Raw genomic sequence first — 17,127 nt, 5'->3', positions numbered from 1 at the left:
CCATATTACTATTACCTGTCTCAGGGTTCTACGTTCCGGTTGTGCTGTCATATAAATACGTAACCGTTTTTTGACCATGCTCTATTTCTGGATTTAGACTGATTTCTAATATTTATAGAGATTCCATATTAGTTTAGATGAGTCTCATATAGTTTGGAGAGGTTGCGCTTGCTCAAAACATCAACCGCTAAACACGCGTACAAGTGAGGTAAACATGTCCTTTTTATAATTACACAATTCTCGCCACTCGGTGGCTTGTCTGCTAATCATATTATATCGACTTTTTATTATTCATGGTACGATTTCAGAACTCATTGTGACATTCGAAGCTATGCTTTTCTGATTCAGTAGAAAAATTCCTTTATTTAAATGTGCATGGAGTTACGGCGGGCCGCGCCACATTCATACGACAAATCAATGGACACAGACGCTCACTCGCTGGCCTGTCTCTATCTATCTATATACCCATTTTCCTTGTATTCATCCTAGATCTGACAATGGATCTAGCTGTGACGTGACCGTGAGCTCAAACAGTTCGAGACGCCAGCAATTCTCTACATATTTCCACAGACCAATAATCACCGCATGAACCATTGCTTCTATCAGCAGGCTTTCAATGAAAACTGGCACCCATTCGTACCATGCTGTTATAATAAGCTTTTTCCTCATCTTGACCATATTCTTTGATTCTGCTTCAGGCGTTCTAGTTGGTTCTGCTGTCATATAAATGTCATAGTAACAGTTTTCCCCGATGCTTTTATACTTATTAGACTGATTTGTAATATTGATATTGTGTGCATGTTATAATTGTCGATTTATTACCAATGTTCCTATTTGTGTTCAATTATTCAGTAGTATGAATTAGTAGACGATTTTACCGCGCCAGCGGTGTACCCGCAGCTAGTAAAAATAAACTTGATGTCAAAATATTCATGGACAATACAATCAGTGTTGGTTCTTTCATTTTGCTTATGGTGGCGAAGGGGTACCAGAGAAATAGCGTAAAAAGTAGTGTGATATGACAATGCAGATCTATTATAGTGGCGCGTACAGTAGCTGTAGTAGTGTGCGCGGATATGTTATCCTGTAGGGATAAAATAGTACGTTACCACGTGTTTGGATAAGATAAGACTCAGATAAGATAAGGTTTTTTATCAGTTTGTAATATCACAAGATACAGATGATTTTTTAACAAATAGATCACATAACCGTGCAGTAAAGGATTGGTCGACAAGACCATCACGGTATCTTAGTCAGCACCTTAGATGAAATTAATTAAGTTAAAGGCGTCTGTCGTAACAATATCGATGTATGATGAGAAATATATGAGACAAAATTGGTTTTATGGTATGATAATCAATAAAGACAAAAAGCAAAATTGAACATAATTTGGGAATATAGAACAAGCAGCTAGACATGACAGTTGACTATACTTCACTAACAAATATGTGGACAGCCATTAATAATAAATATATAGTATTCAGTACAAGTACAGTATTTATCGTAATATTACATGCTTCAATAAAGAATATTATCTTATGGTCGAGCATATATTTTACTATTTAATTGTCAGATGACATGACTTCAATGTATGAAAAACTAATCAAATATAATAACAAAAACAGAAGGTCAAAGACGTGAACTGGAATATTAGGTGAGTAATGGCCAAATATTAGCAATTAATAAAGAATAGTAAGTCCTATCAATAATATGTATAAAAGCAGGTAACATAAGATGAAAATAATGAATTTGTAAGCATATATATACGACTTTAGCATACGTTAGATTTTGACAATTAATAATTAACATGCAAGAGAATCAGTATCAAGAAGTACAGTAAGCAGTATGTACAAGTACATAGAATTATTACATGGTTAATCAAGATAACTTGAATGCCTATATTACAATTGCATGTAATGATTAAATGTTATAAAAAAGAAAGACAATCATACTAAATGTACTCAAACAACACATAGAAGCAAATATTAGAATAAACAACATGAGAATCACAAATTGACTAGGTCGGCATGTATGTTAGTCATGAAGGGAGGGTACTGTGAATCATGATTGTGCCTTGGTACGCATAGCTAACTTTTTAATTGCGTAGTGCCTAGCGTAAGTTTAGTAATTGTAATAATGAAGTCCAAAAGTTTTTGCATCCTGCAGATTTGATGCGGATTTTAAAAAACAATATTTGTAGATTACTCTCGAGCGGATAAGAAAAATTGTTAGTTGCTGCCTTCTAGTCTGGTACCATGATGTGTATCAGAAGTTCTCTGAAAGTAGCTTGCAAACAATTCAGGGAGGCAGTCCCTGTATTACTAATTCATACATTAAATTTACCTAACTCTACATTTATCGATTAGTTTGGGTAAATACATATTCGCGCTGCGAAATAAGGGGTTGCAGGGTCTCGCCCAGTCGAGCCAAATTTTATAAGTTTGGCAAGTTTATTTTTGAGCTCCATTCGTTTAGACGGTATTCAGTGTAGTTTTTTTTGGCTGTCGTGCTTGTCAAAATGGTGTGAATTGCACCCCCATGTTATACACTGCCTCTGATCGTTTAGATAGCGGATAAAACAGAGAATAATTATAGTAAGTAAAGCAGACTCTTTGTTAGAATCATCCAGCTGTCTACAGTCCTCTCGATATCTCCGAATAACCTGTTGAGACATCTTGCAATTTTTGCTCGACATATACCACGGGTAATATAATGCGTCGTCTATTTTTTTTAATTTCGCCGGGTATTTACTAAGTGATTGACAGATCACCCACTGTTTTTTTTGTCATAAATAGGTTAGTAATCATGCAAAAAGGATCTGGTGGCTTAAGATTACCTCGATCGATAGCATTGGGAAGGGATCGTTAACATAAATAAGAAAGAGTAGCTGGAACCTAGCTAGGGGTAGATCACTTGAGGGACACCCACCAGGTTCGATCTCAGCCAAGTTGATTTGTATGAATATATAAATGTATAGTGACTAACGCACTCTTAGTTAAGTATGAGTCGAAAAAAATCTAAAGCCAGCACCTCTGATACGTAATGTTCCAGTTTTGTGCAGTAATTATATTGTGGTCTAACTGTATCGAAGCTTGCGAAAGCGTCCAGAGAAAATGGCAGGCAAGTATGCACATCGGTTCAATGCATTATAACAAGTTATCAAGATTTCCAGGCTGTAGCTAGTGCAGTAGAGTACGCTTTTTCGAACCCAAAATCTCGATACGATTATTAAGAACACTTATTTTTGATTTAAACTTTCCGGTGTGAGGCCGAAGAATAAATTATTGTGCCCCAAATCTTTTGATAAGGGTGCATAAGAGACGAGATAGGCCGACAGAGATAGATTGCATACACAAACATTTCGTGATAAATTCGCCTCATTGAACGTATGACGATTTTCTCTTTTTGATCTACGTCTATTATGTCTGCACAAGAATAAAATTCGGTAAACATGCGTCTGAAATTTCTGTCGTAATTATACAGAGATTGTATAACTGCTGTTGAGTCATTGCGTGTAGTTGTAAAAATGGTCAATTAAGGTGTTCTTAGATGAATTGGGTAATACGATTTGGTTTAGTAATTACGAGGCATAAATTGATTGGAGGTTAGAGATATTAATTAGTTGCTCGGTTTTGGTGTTTCAATCCCTGTTTTAAAAAGTGAGCTTCTTATCGCCACTAAATGTAAATAGTTTACCTGAAGGAATATCTTAAATTTTCTCTGAACCTCATACGGAGACACGAGTAGTAATATAACACTCCGCCTTCATTTGCTGTGTTCAAGGGCGGCTATCTTCATTCTGTGTCTCATTTCAAAGCCTCTTAATAAACAATGCAGTCGTAACCTCTGAACAGGTTCCTGGTAGTGCTCTGTTTTAGTATCGGTTCCGGTTTCACAATACCAGCAGCTGCTGGAATGAGTGATCGATTTTTGTGTTTGAGGGGTTTTTCACGGATTTTTCGGTGAGTTTGACGGTTTGGCAGGTTTTTTCCAGCTAGGAACACTCCCCGGGTATAAGAGATGCCCCTGTGAAAATTGCATCCAGATCGCTTGGGCGGTTTGGCCGCCTATAGGGAAGATACATACATACATACATACGAACTCAAATATATATTAGATTAATGCAGTCGCACGGCGAATTTTTCCAATCAAGCGCACTGTGCACTAAACGACAGTTCAATGAGAAGACTGCTGCTGCATGGCAGAAACTAACTTTTTGAACCGCGGTTCAGTTTTTGACAGACTGACTCTCATGTCTCTGCAGATGTCAAGGCAGTTATGGGCGTTTGCCTTGATTGTAACCATCGTTGAAAAGCCTGCTTTACACAGGTAGCTGGTTACAAACGTAACTAGAACGGAAATAGCTTCTGGAGCCATAGCCGGGTAAGGCCTCGCGTATCTGCTGACTGCACCAAAATTCAGTTAGTGACGTTGTTTCTAGGAGGCGCTTCAGTGGCTGTTTAGGAATAATGTCGATGAGGTCCTCTTTGAACACATTCTGATCTTCAATAGAGTCCAAATCGCAAAGGAACGGATTTCGGATCCAATTTCGGACAGCGCGGATTGCTCTTTGACGGGATCTCGAAAATATCCATCGAATGAATTGGCCAGACTTTCAAGGTGGCTACTGATTGATGAGGATACGGAATCTGATAGCTGTCCATCGTCCATTTCCTCCAAACAGCTGTCTAGAGTTGGGAAACTGGCATAGTTTTCTCTGGCTGCGCTTCGTTTCCAAAGCTGTAGTTTTTGTTTGAAGCTCGCTATCTTCTCTTGCGCGTCGATGAGTGTAACTTGACAGCCTTGAAGCGAAGTATTGAGCTCATTGAGCAATGTGAATACGTCAGACATATATTCCAGTGAGGTAATGAAGTCATTATCGCTCAATTTTTCATGCAGCGTATTACCTTTGTCGCGCAAAAACAATACAATTTCTTTTCTAAGTTCGTATACTCTTGTGAAGACACGTCCCCGGGATAACCATCGCACCTCGGTGTGATAGAGCAGAACTTAGTGCTCGCTCCCCATCTTTTTGCAAAGGGCTAGAAATAGTCTGTGGTTCGAAGCTCGACTACGTATGAAATTCACAACCGAGACTACGTTCGTCATAATGCCCTTGAAATCCTGTGGTAGACTTTTAGATGCTTGGACATGGAGGTATACGACACAGTGGGTAAATGGTTACGGTTACCTTTTGACCAACGCACAAAATCTAGACTTATTGCCAAGCATCGCTGGCGCACCGTCAGTGCACATAGATCCCAGCTTATCCATTGGAATATTGTGGTTGTCCATGAATGTGGTAACCAGATCCAGAACATCCGTTGCTTTTGTGGTGGTGACGAAGGGTTCGCAGAAAAGGAATTCTTCCTTTATGTCACATTCATGCATATATCGCACAAATACTAGCAACGGTCTACATTGAGCGCAGTCTGTAGACTCGTCCAATTGTATACTGATTTTGTACGGACTGGCTTTGATTTCCGAAACGAGTATGTCGTCCGCTATGTCATCGATGCGGCGTTTGATGACATTATCCGACAGTGGGATGGTTTCAAGAGCTTTGCAATGCTGCTCGCCGCACATGAGTTGGACCATTTCCAGGGCGCATGGCTTGATCAGGGTTTCCCCGATTGTGTGAGGTTTTTTCACTTTGGCTATCCGATAGGCCACACGATAAGACGTTTTAAGGGCCGGCTTTTGGGTTGGCACGAACCCGTGGCCCGTCGTCAGCTTACCGGCAATCGCGAATCTAGCCTTCTTCTGACGAAACTGATCAGCCGAATCATTGACGTGAAGAGGGTGGTCGGTCTGGAAATGCGACTTCATTCTTGTCGGCTTCATATAATCATTACAAAATGTTTTTCAACACAAGAAACATTGCGGCTTCTCAACACCATCACTACCAGTTATACATGTAAATCCAAGCTTGACATAATCATCATTGTATTTACGCTTTTTAGGCGGCATACATCGGTTGACAGTTTAACACTGCGCATGCGCTAAGCCTAAGGTCAAAGGTCGGGAAGAGTTTCCGTCCCAGAAAGCGCGAGTAAAATGCGCGAACAATGGCGTTAACGTGTAGTGTGAAGGGCTGCTCAAACGGATCGTATTGGCTTAAGAAAGACTTTTAGAGCATGCATTGACCATAATTTAAATGTATCAAGTGTCATGTCACTCAGGTCATCCATTATCGGTGCTCTATTCCCTGCTACGTGCACTGTTCTTCGACACAAAGATGAGCGACCTGCGTATGCAAGGCAGATAACGCATCGAGATAAACAACATGGCGGAGTTTACTCGCACATTCGGGCTCTCGCGGAGATGCGAAACTACTGGCGCAGAACATAGGCGCAGAACTGTCAATGGGTGTATTGTGCTCTAAACTGAATGATAATCCGAGAGCGCTCAGTATTCAATCAGACCACTTAGATCGGTCCGTATCCAAGATAGGAAGACGCTCACCATATGCTCCGTGCGCTTCAATGAGGTTTCATATAACCAGTGACTGTCCGGGAAAACGGACCATGTGCCTGAATCACCCGCTGATTATTATATAGCACTACTTTTTTTTAAATTGTCTAAGAGGCTTCCCAGGTACCCCCTGTGGTGTTCGCTGGTGCCCACATGGGGTACTAGTACCTCCGGTTGGGAACCAGGGCTCTAGAGTGAAGCCTAGGACACACTAGCGATTCTGTACGCTCACTACGCTGCCCGGCAGCGTATATTTTCGCTAACGATTTTAGAACGCCGTACGAGTTGCGCGTACAGCTGCACACTGTCCGGTGTCCAACCACTCCAACGGTTTTCCTAGCTTTCGTTGCTACACTTGATTGGCTGCTAAAAACAATCACGTTCGAACGCGATTGTTCATTGTTGGGCGCGCTGGTGTTTTCGCTTCCTAGAACTGTCATCGCAGAGAGTACACACAAATGGTTCATTGCGGGATACCCCACTAGCGCCATCTCTCGTGAGATAAAACTAGAAACGGTATAAACTATAACACCCGCTACAGCAACGCACGATCCTAAAAGCGAATCTGCTACTAAAATCTCTAATATATTACTAAACCGGTCCAGTAGAGTCCAGCAGTCCGGAGCACTGCCCACCTCTTCTCACAAGCTCGCTGGGCCTTCCCCCTCTACCCCTCGTTCCCATTTCTTTCCCCTTACACCCCTCCTCCCCATTCCTCTCCCCCTCTACCACCCCTAACAGAAAGCATCCTATTTGGCTTAGAACAAGTTGGGTGCGTGTGGTTCTTGCCTTCATAGCTGGGTAGTCTCTCGCTCTCTCTCTCTCTCTTTCTCTGTCTCTCTCTTCAAAATATATTTCCGTTCATCACTCATCGAAGTGGAACACATGCAATATCACTGCAAACATATCGCAGTGTTATTAACTGCTTGCGGGCTGCGCATATCATCAACAAACTTCGATAAAACAATTAATTGACTAATTTTGAAGCCGCACATTGGTTAGACAGCATTTACACATTATCGCAACAAACAGACATCGCAGACCGCTCTCCGTAGTTTGTCGTTGTCCGTAGTTTGTCGTGGTTATGAGGAATAGCAATATACATGAGAAAGAGGCGCAGGCCAGAAAAAAAAAATATTGTCATTTGTTTGTATTATACCACAGAAAATTGGTGTTGAAGCTGTAACTATCAATCGAAAAATATATATGACTGTTTTCCAGGTTAGCTTCTCTTTCTTATGTATATTGATCTTCCCCAGAGCTTTGGATCGGTGCATGTAAAATGCGGCACTATAGTCTGTATTTTATTATAATAAATCTTATATGTAGGTACAAGTCGCCAATCCCTCACACATCAAACAAAAAAGTCGCTCACCCTCCCACCGCCCCGGACTTTGTCAAACAAAAGGACATCACCTAACTGCCGATGTGAGGGGGGGAGCCGATGTGTATATCAGTGTTATCACTCACGAATTAACCATGCAGGGGCACCGCCCCGTCTGTGACACCGCCTTTGGCAGGCTTCGTTAACGCGTGCAAATGCTTAGTGGACTCTACTAGTACTGTTCATCAAGGCGCAGCGGACTGGGAAATAGGGCACAGCTGCGTGAAATAGACTATATATACTGCGGCGGTTCGCACATGCCACCCTGAGGAAGAACACTTTCCGTCACCTAGTCTTTTCTTTGGATCCGTGCGCTGGCTTTCATTATGGCGCACGGATCCACCATGTTATCTTTTCTTTTCCCTCTGCCGCGCTCACTTCTCCTCTATGCGCGGCCAGTGCTCCATATTTGGCCATCTTCCATATCATTTCAGTTACACTTGCATCACTTTAACTGGGTTATACCTAGGCATTATTTTTCACGAAAGCGTCCACCTGTACAGTTCTATGATGCATCTATATCCTTCAATCATCTTTCTATGGGACAATTCATGTCTTAATTTCCTTTATGTCATTCAATTCATCTTTTAACTTCCTTGGTGTCAAAAACCTATATGTAGCCACAAAAATCAACTTCCTAGGTCACTTACAAACTCTTTTACTGCTGAATACTTTTTCACATGTTCGCCCCTGTGTGCTGAATACTTTTTTGCAACGAAGCAAATTTCATGTATATGCGTTTTAAAAAATCATGTCAAATAAACCGCTTAATATATCAGCCTAATTTTTCAGGAATTATACTTGAAGTGTCCTTCTTTCTATTTCTGCAAAAAAGTGTTCTGAATTTTTGTTGTTGGGGGAAGGGTTTGTCATTATAATATATGACTTTTTTCAAACAACTAGTAAACAACCAAATTCCGCTGTGTGAATTATTGAAATTTATTCCAATTTAAAAGTTAGTTCCACAGTAATATTAGAAGATCTCACTCTTCAATTATTATAAGATTTATTATAATAAAATACAGACTATAGTGCCGCAAATAAAGTGCAAACTTACTACAGAGTACAGTATATGCTTGCTCCTCCACCGCCCGTAGCTACGCTTCAATAAAATCTAAAAATTCTCAGAAGATCGCCACAGTGTCGTACGTACGATCAATTGGTGTACTTAAGGTGTTGAACAACAGTAGAAGGCGTCCATAGGCTGCAGGCCTGAATAAGCATCGAACAGAAATTAATTAAAAATACGCACACTGTTACTGCGCTTACAAAACATACACTTTATTCATGTTAAATAACTACAGATTTGTGCTCTATGCTCCGCTCGAAACATTTGCCGACTCTATGATGCGAATTTCTACAGAGTAGTCGGATCCCGTTTCATACACAAAAATGGCCGACCGGCGACCATGGCTACGCTACTAGCTGGAATGGCACAATTACACAACACGAATAATTTTACTTCTAATGCTTTCTAGACGTCCACGAGGCATCTACCCTGCGTGCATAATGCAAATTATTGCACTCTAGTGCCGAATTTCGGCGAACTGCTTACTGTTGTACACCTCCTTAAGGTGCAGAGGAGATACGGATCGACTTGAAATTTTAGATGAATGATTTAGAGCCTTTCCCTTATACGGGTACCGAATTTCAAATGTCCCATCACCCCCTACCATGTAACCATGGCAACAACCCGGCGTCAGCCGGGTCCCGCATATCAAGTCATGCACGATGTCCCGGCCACGGCCGAGACCCGCAGTGAAAGGGGTTATTGTCATTTGACGAAATTCGCAAAAGGCTGCTATTTGGGGGGTAGGGTTGACCCTGAGTTACAACAGCACTTGTGGGTCACTTAGAGCACTTAATAAGGAAACTTTGGGCCAATTTTGGCACCTCTAGCTACAATATTGGGCGAGTGAAAAGCAATCATACCTAAAGCTACTTTCAAAGTGACCAAGATTTTTTGCTATTTTTTGGCTAAAATTGAGCAAAATGTAGCCATTTCGTACCATGAAACAATGTTTATGCCAACAAATTACGCTGGAAAGGTGTTAGTAATACTTATTCAATGTAATTCATCAGTGCAATTTGAAAGTTTATGCTTGCTTAATAAAGAATTATGCTCTGAAACGTCAATATTGTCATTTTTTCACTTTGGCGCCTAACCGAAAATCACATAACGGGCTGTACAGAAAAAAACGTACTTGACCCGGAGGTGTTACCCAAACTTTTTTTGAGTCTTACCATAAGGAATGAGAAAATATAAGGTTTTGCTCTAAAAGAGTCATGTACACGACCCCCCTCCCCCAGAGCCTAGACTATAGCGGGTTGTTACTAAAACATGGAATCCGCAATGCGGAACGCAGATTATATACACTACATATCATATAAATAGGTAAGTAGTTCAACTCTATTTGTTGGCCACGTATTTTTAGTTTCTTTGTGTCGATAGATGGCGTGACTGGAGATTTCATTTCGTATAAGGTATAACCGTTTTCTGTTGGCAACTATACTATCCTAGGAAACATGAAGTAGCCAGAGTTACATTGCCAGGCACAACGTATATTTTCTTAACTCAAATATTCTTCCATATTTTTTTGTCTAAACGGTTTTGCTAAATATACACAAAACGGACCACTTGTATTTACACCGAAAATAGCCATGACATATGCATTTCAAGGCCACTACATTAATGGAGAAGGCTACACACTATATAGAGAATAGAGCAAGAACTCTATTTTCGTTACTAACTTTAAATCCCGTATAGCCAATATCGTTTGAGATAAAAAAATAAAACGTGAAAAAAAGCGTAATATATAACTGTCAGGTGGTACAATGAGGGGCATGTTTTGATTTAGAGACTGTGTTCTGTTGGGGTTAGAGCAAAGTTTATTTGTAGGTCTATATATTGATATCCATACAAACCAATTCATCCATCTACCCACCCACCCATCCAAAGCTATTTCAGCAAAAAGGCATAATACAACATCAACTCAAAATTACACTTCATACATATTCAGGACCAATGTTCAGCTCGTCTTTGGCTCACTGCTCAAAATGTCAAATCTCGCTGGTATGATACTTTTTAAAATTATTGTCTTGTAATAAGCCACTACATGATCGATTTATATTATTAAAACTTGGAATATTGTTAAAATATATTTTATTAAACCAAAATAATACACTAGTACGTGCAATATATAGTATAACACATATATTCCAATGCTTATAATGTAAGACACATACATAACGTATAACCTACGGATACAATTAATACTTGCAGATGAAAATGCACTTTACAGGACGCTATATGATGTGTTCATTTGCTTAATTTCACATTATCTTTCATCAAAATAATGTAATTTCTACTAAGGCATCCTAGCATAACTAGCGGGATTACTAGCACCAAATCACGACCTATAAACCATCCGTTAATAATGCGAATAAAACTTCCGCATATAGTTCGCCGATTGCAGCTTTTTTACGATCGAGATTCACAATTGTAATGCGCTACACACAACATACGATATATATATATATATATATATATATATATTCAGGCGTACATCTTCGAAGAATTGTAAATGAAATACGGTGCAAGTTCTTCGTCGGAAAGTCCGCTCAACACATCGTCGACAAGTTTCCCGAGTTCCTTCAGCCTCTGATCTTGATCGACGAAGTCTCGGATACCGGGCGCTGTGCAGATGATATACAGCGTGCCCACCACGGTGACGATGCAGAATATATACAATAAGAGGCGATCAACTACCATGGATATATACGTCCAATCGTCTTCAATCTAAATTAAAACAAGAAAAAACACGCTTGAAATCACATCGCGCGTGCCAGGTTACTATACGAGTTCCTATTGGCAAAAAATTGGAAGGTTGCGCAGGGCTAATATGTCGGGTAAACAATTATTAACATATGGGAAAACGAATATTAATTTCGTATATTTCATGCATAGACGTCGGTTTGTAGAGCCAATGTGTATATGTAGGCTATGAATTCATCCATTCTGAAGGCCCCAGATCATCAATGTAATGTGAAGCAAGCCGGTGAGTGCATGATAAAAACTAGAGCACTCGGAGAGCACAGACCTCCGCCAAGGCAGCTGAATTCTCTCATTGCAAATTTTTTATTTATTAATTAATTAATTAAGTGAATTTTTTTATTAATTAATTAATTAAGTGAATTTTTTTATTAATTAATTAATTAATTAAATAATTAATTGTATCCGGATCACCATTGCTAAGTTACCCAATTTCTGACCTATCCTAAAAATTTAATTAATTAATTAATTGGATCCGGATCACCACCAAAACGTAATCTGTAACTTGTAATTTGTAACGAAGGTGGATAGGGGCCGGTATGGATACATGGCTCATGTAGTTGACATATAGGTCGTGGGAAGCGCAAGAACTCCTGAATAAAGCTATCCGAAGCTACCGACCGTGTCTAGCTGAAGCTGATAACGTGGACGTCAGCAATGGCGACTACTGAGCATACCGAGGTCACACGGACCTTTATGCACATACAGTTGCATGATGTTATGTATGTATTTTGCCCAGACGTGTGTTTAAGTGTACAAACATGCGCGCGAGACACCAAAATGAGTTGTGGTTATCGATATATCCCTAACCAAATATATTAGTTGAGAAATACGTTATTGTGTAAATTCATCGTCTGACTCAACAGTTATTAGAGCGCAACCCCAAAAACGCATAAAAGAACAAGGTATAATAAATAAATAATAAAATATTGCTTGATACGAAGACGGTAATACCAAAATCTTGTTACTACTATACAATTTTCTGTCACGTACATTCATTTCTATATAAAATGCCTTGTAATACCTTGTAATGCATTATTTTGCTCTTCAAATTTAGGGCAAATTGGACTATATGTTTGAAGTGAGTTTTACGCTTCGCATTAATTGTACCTATTTGTGAACAATTTAACTGTACTAAAGTTCTTAATAATTATACTTAGAAACCATGCCTTGCGTGCTTCCGTTCGCTGCTTGCTTGTGCCTGCGTTGCCTTAGGGAGATAGACAGACAGATAGATAGATAGATAGATAGATAGTATAGATTGATAGATAGATATTCGCTGAGTGCGAGCGTGCAGGTGGGGGAGGACTGTGGTTGCCCCTTAGCTGGTGGTTGCGTGTTTGTAAGTCATAGCTAGCGCACTAGCGGAAGTGAACTAAAACGTGCATGTTCACAAACCCACAAACCCAGAAACCACTCAAACACACGCCGGTGAAAAGAATAACCTCCGCCAAGCCCCTGGCGGAGTAATAGATCTCGTTGGACGTAATACTTTACACGTGACGATGACGGCACGAGTAAAATAACTAAATCTGGGAACGCACGCAGGAACGCACGCAGGAACGCACGCAGGGACGCACGCACGCAGGCACGCAGGCACACGCACGCACGCACGCACGCACGCACGCACGCACGCACGCACGCACGCACGCACGCACGCCCGCAAGCACACACGCACGCATGCACGCATGTAGATAGATGCATAGACTTAATAGATAAACACACACGCACGCAGCCACGCACACACACACGCGAACGCACGAACGCAGGCACACGCTCACACCTCACTGTGGACGCACGTGTGGTGTAATACAAGGCGAGACAGGCATACTTCAAGGATCGCATCGGTCGTGCGCATGTTCTCCGTGATGACCTCGACAGCATCCGCGACGTTCCTCATCTCCGCGGCAAACTCATTCAGATAGCTGTACGTCGAGTAGCTGTCATCGCCGAAGTTGTGATTCTTGTGCAACTTGTCGCACTTTGGATGATGCAGGTTGTCGACGTCCATGTAGTTTGCCTTCGACTTCGTGCCGTTGGCGTTCTGCGTCGACTCGACATCGTCGTGGTCGAGCGAAGGTCGCCGGATGCAGAGATAGCGCGGGAGCCACTCGACGAAGATCGTCTGCAGCACCTTACGTGTGCGATGCGTCGTCGGACTGCGGAAGTTCCAATTGATGACGATCACCGATATCGCCATCGTGATGACGTTCGTCAGGAACGTGAACATGAGATACTTGGCGAGCAGCGGAATCGTGTCCGACGTCGGCGGCAGAAGGTTGAAGACGACGAGCAAGAACACGACGATAGCGACGAGCAGAGATATGGACAACGTCACCTTTTCCTGCGAGTCGGGCGGCAGGTAGAAGACGAGCACGCTCAGCATGGACATGAGCAGGCATGGGATGACGAGGTTCACAGTGAAGAAGAGCGTCTTGCGCTGTATGTGTAGCTCGAAGACGATCTCCGTGCGCGACGGCGACGTCGTCTCGTCGATGTACACGTAACCGGGTCCGTCGATGAAGTCCCAAGTAGAGCTCTTCACGTAGTCGCTGATGGTGACGTAGGGAAGGTTGTAGTAAAAGCCGAGACGGAGCTGCTCGCCGTTGAAGGTCCACGAGCCGAATTTCATCTTACAGAGTTGCTGGTCGAACGGGAAGTACTGCACGTTGATCTTGCACGATGTCTGGTAGATCACTGGTGGGATCCACTCAACCATTCCGTCACTGTATATTAACACGCGCACTCGCTCGCTCACTTCGTACACTCCGTCAGCGCTGTATAAACAGGTAAGAATTTGAATTTAATCGTATATAGATCTTAGTCGCGTAACAGATTGTCGAAGTCGTGCCCTGTCTCAAATTAATCGCAATGGCGTCGGAAATAAACGTTGTGTACGAATTAAGAAATTGCGCATATGTCACAACACAGAGAAATATAGGTAATAGATAGGCGTACACAATTGGTAAAACAGTAAAAATTATTAAATGAATGATTGATTGAATGAATGAAATAATAAACGAACGAACAAATGAACGAACGAATGAATTTATGAATGAATGATCATGAATGAATAAACGTATAAATGAATGTATTAATAAATAAATAAATAAATGAGTAAAGAAATAAAAAATAAATTGATATGCACGTGGACGATAACAATAATTTCAAACAGTCTTCCTGCTCGTTATCGTAACTTTTCCGACCATTACAATACTAGTAGTAGTACTGCAGTAAGGCTAATAATGTCTCAGAACACTCGTACATAGTTACCTTTACCAAGGTATGCAACGATTGAAATTTGTTTGTTGACTTCTTGTTGAAGCTATGCATAATGATGCCAAGTTTTTGTAGCGAAACCCTGTCCATACACCTTGCTAATGACAACTGGCAGTAAGTAATAGAGACGCTGTACCAGTCTAGAACCACTACATCACAGATATTGTCAAAAGAGTCACACCTTTGTCTGGTGGTTGCCAATTTTAGGAATGATGTGGCTGCATTATTTGCTATTTGATATGCAATAACAGCACAAACCTGTGGTAATTTTAATATGGGAGTAATTAGTAACATGTTTGCTAATAGGTGAGACCTAATTTTCAACATTCTTTTTTTCGATTTATTTTGGGGATAATAATTATAAGATGGGGTAAATATAAGAATATTCTAAGTAATTTGAATATTAAAGACCATATTTTCGTTCTCGCTTGTATGTAATTTCCTTACTTGTTCAGTAGAACGATGTCAGGCAGCCATACGTATTCCGGCGGTACACGAATGACTTTAATGTTCCCGTATTCGCTAGAATTCCATGCCATACTAGGGTCATACCAGCTCTAAAATAGCAACATACAAAATTGTAGTAGGGAATAAATAAGACCGATGAATACAGCAATGCTCACCTACGCAGTGTGATAAAATATAGTTTAAATGATTGCTACAGCGCAATCACTTTAACGTTGGACATACTAATGTGCAGCTATAAAATTGTACTCACGTGTCTTAACCATACGTTCGTCTTCACAACCTGATCTTGTTCATTCTGAAAATTGCAAGGAACATTAGGTAACACGTGTTTCACACTTGTATCAGTCACACTCGTGATCGGTAGTCTCTTTGATCATTGATACGTCATCATTTATCAATATAGACTAAATGTTTACGTTTCCTCGAATCGCTGCATGCCGACTGATGCGTTCAGATAAACCATGTTTCTAAATGTAACCGGCGCGGCGCAAAAAAACATATAAAAGCGTCGCTGGGAAACCTCGAAGTATGGTCAATTACTACATGACCAGATGATTATGTGATGCTAGTACGTGGAAATACGTTCAAACGATCGTAATGTTTTTTTGCTCCAATGGGCTAAGATAAACAGTAAGGACTAGGACTAGTCATGAGACTAAATATCGTCATGCCAACGGTCTCTGTATCTAGCTATCGCAACTGGCAACTATACGCATTGTCTGCTTATATATATGTATATATATATATATATATATCAGAAGTAGATAAATAGGGAAGGAGTGTGAGTTCAATAAACATGGGAAATTCGTCATTTACTAGCCTTAGAATACCTACGATTTACTACACCTAACTCAACCAACTTGAGTTCAAATCGTACACAGTACATTCGCCTAGCATCGTGCGAAATCGTCTCCTCCGAAATCGCAATCCGGAGATACAGACTAAAACGTACGACACGATTCTCCATTCTGTTGGCAGCAAAACAAATCCATAACCCGCCTAACTTGAAACAATAGGCAGCTACTAACGACTCTTGCGCACTCTTGCTGCCCTGCGGCGATTGCGTGTGGCTGCTGGAAGATGCGACATTAGATCGCAACACTCTGCGAGCTAATCTATTGACTATTTTACAGCTGCGTGTGCCCCCACGCACGCACGCACCGCCCATCAGCAGCAGCGTCCATGTTCCAATCTCCCAGCGAGCCACACAGCAGGCCGCCGAGGGCACAAGAGTGCGCACGATTTGTTAGGTAAGCTGCTATTGTTTCAAGTTAGGCGGGTTATGGATTCGTTTTGCATGCCAACAGAATGCGAGAATCGCTGCCGTACGTTTTAGTCTTCTAGCTTCCGGAATTGCGGTGTATACGACGCGAACAAACGGATTTTCGCACACGATGGCTAGCGAATGTACTGTGATACGATTTGACCTCACAGTTGGTTGATTACACGTATAAATTCGCAGGTATTCTAGGATAGTAAATGACAATTTTCGCATCTTTATGTGAAGTCACACTCCTTCCCTATTATTTATTATCTATTTATATTCATATATTATATAAGTATATATATATATAGTATATATATATATATATATTTATTATTATTATATTATATAAATGTATATTATATATATAATATAAGTATTCGTTATTAATGAGGGTTCCCTTTGGCTCAAGAGAGAAGCCGTGCG

The 17,127-nt window shown here is 40.8% G+C and overlaps 1 protein-coding gene across 1 annotated transcript in view; it reads right to left on the bottom strand.

Moving 5' to 3' along the window:
• Positions 1–11,004: 11,004 nt before the first annotated feature.
• LOC106805585 (acetylcholine receptor subunit beta-like 1) overlaps positions 11,005–17,127 on the bottom strand; it is a 6,253-nt gene continuing 130 nt past the window's right edge. Inside the window, exons 2-5 of the mRNA XM_014807238.1 lie at positions 15,688–15,732; positions 15,417–15,526; positions 13,522–14,467; positions 11,005–11,657 (exon numbers count right to left, since the gene is read on the bottom strand). Of these exons, the coding sequence (XP_014662724.1) occupies positions 11,415–11,657; positions 13,522–14,467; positions 15,417–15,508 (1,281 nt within the window). The 5' untranslated portion in view covers positions 15,509–15,526; positions 15,688–15,732 and the 3' untranslated portion in view covers positions 11,005–11,414. The remainder of the gene's footprint in view (positions 11,658–13,521; positions 14,468–15,416; positions 15,527–15,687; positions 15,733–17,127) is intronic.

The sequence above is a fragment of the Priapulus caudatus genome, unplaced genomic scaffold, assembly GCF_000485595.1.
Source record: "Priapulus caudatus unplaced genomic scaffold, Priapulus_caudatus-5.0.1 Scaffold119, whole genome shotgun sequence".
Classification (NCBI taxonomy): Eukaryota; Metazoa; Priapulida; class Priapulimorpha; order Priapulimorphida; family Priapulidae; genus Priapulus; species Priapulus caudatus.
This window is presented reverse-complemented; position numbering and strand designations above follow the sequence as displayed.